We start from the raw sequence: 2,322 nt of genomic DNA on the forward strand, positions 1-2,322 counted from the left end.
AAGAATAAGAATTCTAATCTTAATAAAAGGAAGGGTTCGAATAGCATCTACTAATATTACCGAAAACTTTGTGAAAATACTTCTACGAGAAGGTTTTATTGAAAACGTTCGAAAACCATAGGGAAAGTAACAAATCTTTCTTGGCACGTGCCCCTGCTCCTGGTCTTCGAACTAGTCATTAATGGTCGGCAACATAGGTACCCTTTTTCGGTATGCGTTGCGAACACTTTCATTTTTAGCGTCTCATCTTCTGTGGAGAAGCTCAAATCGAACGGATAGAGCAGATGGTCCAACTACAGAACTTCTTCGTTTTCATTACTTCCATGGTCGTGCCCCGTGGCACGGCAGCACCCGTACTATTGAAATGGTTCGTCAGTAGAGATGTTCCCACTGGTGCCTCTTCTTCCAATGGTACTATAATTCCTATTCCTATCCCTTTATTCCCTTTTTTGGTCTATCTACATTTAAGGAAATTCATACGCTCCATGGACAGAGCTAAAAGTGGAGTGTTGGTCAAAGCAAGCCGCCCTATTCTATTACCAGAAAAAATGGAGAGAAGCTCATCCGCTAGAAATGCTTTATTTCGTTTCGTTCCCGTTCTTCATTTCCTTATTATCGAATCCATGGGGGACTTGTCATATTTAGAATCTTTCTGCGGTCTGCTCTGTTTACAATTCTTTCGTACTCTCTTCTCTTTACCACGCGATAGGTCAGCGAAGCGTGAGCGGGCGCTCCGAAGTAAAGGCCAAACACTTCGGCCTAAGGGGAATGAGCAACAAAATGACAAGATGAGGTGCCCCGGGCACCCCCATATAGAAAGAAGGGTCGAAGGTTTTGGGCCTGTAGCTTTCCCCGCCCCCCCCCCCTCGTCGAGTGGTGCTTGTTTGGGGGGTGTGCCACCAGAAAGCGGGCTTGAAGCTCTCGCCTTACCAACGAGCCGACTGCTGATGGCTGTTGGTCACGACTACTACAAAAAAGTGAAGATGAATCTTTCTATTTCACATGGAGGAGTGTGCATCTTTATGTTGGGTGTTCTTCTGTCGTGCGACCCGATGGCTTATGTGCGACCTGTGGCCCACGCCTCCTATTCTATTTGTTCAGGGCGGGCGGCGTGAACTCTGATTCGATCCGGGTATTCAATCCCGCCGCTGAGATGCTCAGTTGACTCCTTAACCTTGATAGGAAGATGGCTTATTCCAAAATTCGTGCATAAGGGTAAGGAACTTTGGATGAATTAATGCGAATGGGTGTAAGCCTCGCTGCTCGGAAACACCCAGTGCTGACCACACTGAGAGACACGAAAGCGCAGGTAATGCCAGTTGGCGAAGTGGCGTTAAGCATCCCTAGCGGTACGCAAAGAGAGGTCGTGATGATATCATCTACGTCCGTACCGCTCCTCGTGGAGTAGATCCCGCATCCAACCAACCCTTTTTTGACCAGGGAACGGGAGAATTCCCACTACCGCTGGCAGGCCAGCCGGGCCGTGAGCGCGGTGGGAACGGGCTTCCCAAAAAGCGAGCCCCGGCCCGGGTCAGCATAGAATGGGGGGGACGGCCCTAATGTTGTGTTGGCCGGGTTGCGGGCGGATAAAAGCGGACGTGGGGACTCGGGTCGGGGCACAGCGTAACTAAGAGAGCCATTCCATTTAGGGCGAGACAGAATGGGCGGGCAGAAGCGGTCTGGTGTCCGGGCCGATTGGTCAGACGACGACTACTGCACATATTATATTAGCCGCCTATCCCGGAATGGACTGGGATGGAATAGAAAGAACGCGAAGCAGCAAGCAAGGGATGAGCGCTTTGTTGCTAAAGCGGATACGTTTTCTTGCTGGGTTCGGTTTGTTTTTGGGGGGTGGGGCAATAAGCTTGCTTCTTCACAAGCTTATCCCCGCCCCCTTTCCTGTCCGTCCCGACCGGCAGCAGTTGGGTCTCCCCATCTCTCCTCAACTTCCCCGGTCTTCGGCCCGAGCTGTATGAGGCAGAAACTCGTCCCACGTACGGTTCGGAGGCCGAGCCCCACCCCTGCAATAATGGTGCAGCTTAGGTCAACTAATACGAATAAGATACAGTTCACTCAACGATTGCCTTTGGGTCCCGAACTCCATATGGGGAAGGAACGTTGTTGTTTGCGAGGTCTCGATCATTTAAGTGTGGTGACTGGTGCCAAGACCAAGGGAAAACCACAATGTCATTGGGAAAAAGTGGATCTTTAAGAGCAAGCAAGATGTGAATGGTGTCGTCGGTCGTAACAAGGCAAGATTGGTAGCACAAGGCTACTCCCAAGTCGAGGGTATCGACTACGGTGAAACTTATTCTCTTGTCT

General features: G+C 50.2%; 1 protein-coding gene across 1 annotated transcript; it reads left to right on the forward strand.

Annotated features, from left to right (window-relative positions):
• Window positions 1–284: 284 nt before the first annotated feature.
• Window positions 285–1,612, forward strand: LOC123410815 (cytochrome c biogenesis CcmF C-terminal-like mitochondrial protein). The gene has a single exon (XM_045103757.1). The coding sequence runs from the start codon at window positions 285–287 to the stop codon at window positions 1,113–1,115; it is 831 nt and encodes a 276-aa protein (XP_044959692.1). The 3' UTR covers window positions 1,116–1,612.
• The last annotated feature ends 710 nt before the right edge of the window (window positions 1,613–2,322 follow it).

This window comes from Hordeum vulgare, chromosome 7H (genome assembly GCF_904849725.1).
Source record: "Hordeum vulgare subsp. vulgare chromosome 7H, MorexV3_pseudomolecules_assembly, whole genome shotgun sequence".
NCBI lineage: Eukaryota > Viridiplantae > Streptophyta > Magnoliopsida > Poales > Poaceae > Hordeum > Hordeum vulgare.